The 1892-nt window shown below is 53.4% G+C and overlaps 1 protein-coding gene across 1 annotated transcript; it reads right to left on the reverse strand.

Annotated features, from left to right (window-relative positions):
• Positions 1 to 864: 864 nt before the first annotated feature.
• Positions 865 to 1614, reverse strand: LOC125939829 (uncharacterized). Its single transcript, XM_049655291.1, has 2 exons — positions 1200 to 1614; positions 865 to 1121 (listed from the first exon to the last, which is right to left on the reverse strand). The coding sequence occupies exons 1-2, from the start codon at positions 1612 to 1614 to the stop codon at positions 865 to 867; spliced, it is 672 nt and encodes a 223-aa protein (XP_049511248.1).
• Positions 1615 to 1892: the final 278 nt, after the last annotated feature.

The raw sequence follows: 1892 nt of genomic DNA on the forward strand, positions 1-1892 counted from the left end.
GTTCTTCTAGAAACTGGAGATGGAGTTTTCTTTATGGCGTAACCCTTTGCCGTAAGCTTCGAAAAGTGACAACGCCTCTTAGTGGAATTTCACTGCACACAGGAAATAGAGAACCCGCTCAGGCTCAGGATCTGATATGGCGAGTGCGATGGCTACTTCCTCTGCCACTTCAGCGTGTCGGTATTTTACGCTGGCGGAGTAGACGAGGGTTCCGCCGGTGTCTACGACCGCAGCGGCGTATCCTCGACCGTCTTGATATTCTGCAGCTGCCACGAAGCGCGATTCCTTCTCTTTCCCGTAGGCTTTAACAGGGCCGCCGCTCTCGCCTGTCTTCTGTCTTGGCTATACGTCGAGTGTACATTTCGCGGAAATGGGACGACTTGAATGCCATCCCAAACTTTCCTCGGGATTATTTTCTTCTCGCCGGGTTGGCGGTGGTAGCCGATGCCGAGCCGCTCGAGTATGTTTCGTCCAGCTTCGATGGTCGTGAGTTTGTCCAGTTGGGACATGTGCTGCGCCTCTGCAAGTTCGTTCAGCGTGTTGTGGATTCCCAGCTGTAGCAGGAGCTAGTTGCTTATCGAGTATACTGTCTTGTATGCCTTGTGTATAATCACGTCGATCCTGTTATTCTCCGCCTTCTACCAGTATTGAAAGATGGCCACGTTTGTAACGTGGCATATGACGAAGGAGTGCACAAGTCGTATCACGCTCTCCTCCTTTGTGCATTTTGTCCTGTTAGTGACTCTCTATAGTAACCTCATAGCATTGGCTGTCTTGTGTACGAGCTTGTTGGCCATCTCGTGTTTACGCCTAGGATTCGACAAGCGTGTCCAAGACTTTGATTCGATTGACGATGGAGATCGTTCAGCCGTCCCTCGTGTGCCGACTTCTTGCTTCGTATTCTCTCTCTCGCTTGGATCTGTTGGGTGGTCGTGCCTTCCAGGTGGGGCGGCACAGCAGGAGCTCCGACTTCTTGGGCGAGCATCGGAGCGCCGTATTTCTCAGGCGTTCTTCCACGACGTCTATCGCTTGCTGCAACGACGATTCGATCTGGCCGTCTCTGCCACGGTTGACCCAGATCGTGATTTCGTCGGCGTAGATCGTGCGCTGGACGTTCTCGTCTTTTTGGAGTTAGCGCGCGAGTCCGCTAATTGTCAGGCTAAATAGATTTGGGGAAATTACCAACCCCTGCGAGGTACCGGTGCTTTCCAGCGTTTGCTCTTCAAACTTCACGTCTCCCGCAACGAGCAGCGCCTTTCCGTTGGAGAGAAAGTATCTGACGCAGTTGCAGGCTCTTTCGCCGAGGTTCAGATGAGAGATTTGGGCCCGGACCGCCGAATGGGCGACCCTGTCGAATGCGCTCTCTAGGTCGAGGCCGAGGATAGCTTTGGTGTTACGGGACTTGTCGTCCAGAATCTGGTATTGTAGCTGGAGCAGGGCTTCCAATGTCCAGAGTTGAGCCTGACAACCGATGATGGTGTCCGGGTAGACACCCGTCAGTTCGAGCTGGGCGTTTACTCGATTGAGGAACGCATGTTCGATCACTTTGCCCACGCATGAGGTGAGTGAGATCAGGCTCAAGTTTTCCCAGCTAGGAGCCTTGCCGGGTTTCATGATGAGTACAGTCTTTGCTGTCTTCCACTACTTCAGTACGGAGCCCTTTCTCCATCGTTTGTTGATGTAGACCATGAGTTTCACCACGGAGTCATCGTCAAGGTTTCTCTGCGTGTTGTTGGTGACCCTGCCCGGCTCGGGGGCCGACCAAACGTTGAGGTCGTGTAGGGCCACGCGAATCACTTCGCTGCTGAAGTCTTCGTCTAGCGAGGCGTTGGTCTCCCCGCGTTCGGGGAGGTACTAGGGGGAGATACTTCTGGCACAGTATCTTCGCATAA

This window comes from Dermacentor silvarum, chromosome 9 (assembly GCF_013339745.2).
Source record: "Dermacentor silvarum isolate Dsil-2018 chromosome 9, BIME_Dsil_1.4, whole genome shotgun sequence".
Taxonomy (NCBI): Eukaryota; Metazoa; Arthropoda; class Arachnida; order Ixodida; family Ixodidae; genus Dermacentor; species Dermacentor silvarum.

Bases quoted from the DNA above. Each gene is read 5' to 3' on its own strand.
- LOC125939829 (XM_049655291.1), bottom strand. From the start codon at position 1,614: ATGAAACCCGGCAAGGCTCCTAGCTGGGAAAACTTGAGCCTGATCTCA. The intron at 1,122-1,199 runs GTACCTCGCAGG...AACTCCAAAAAG, and splicing joins GCAAACGCTGGAAAGCACCG to ACGAGAACGTCCAGCGCACG.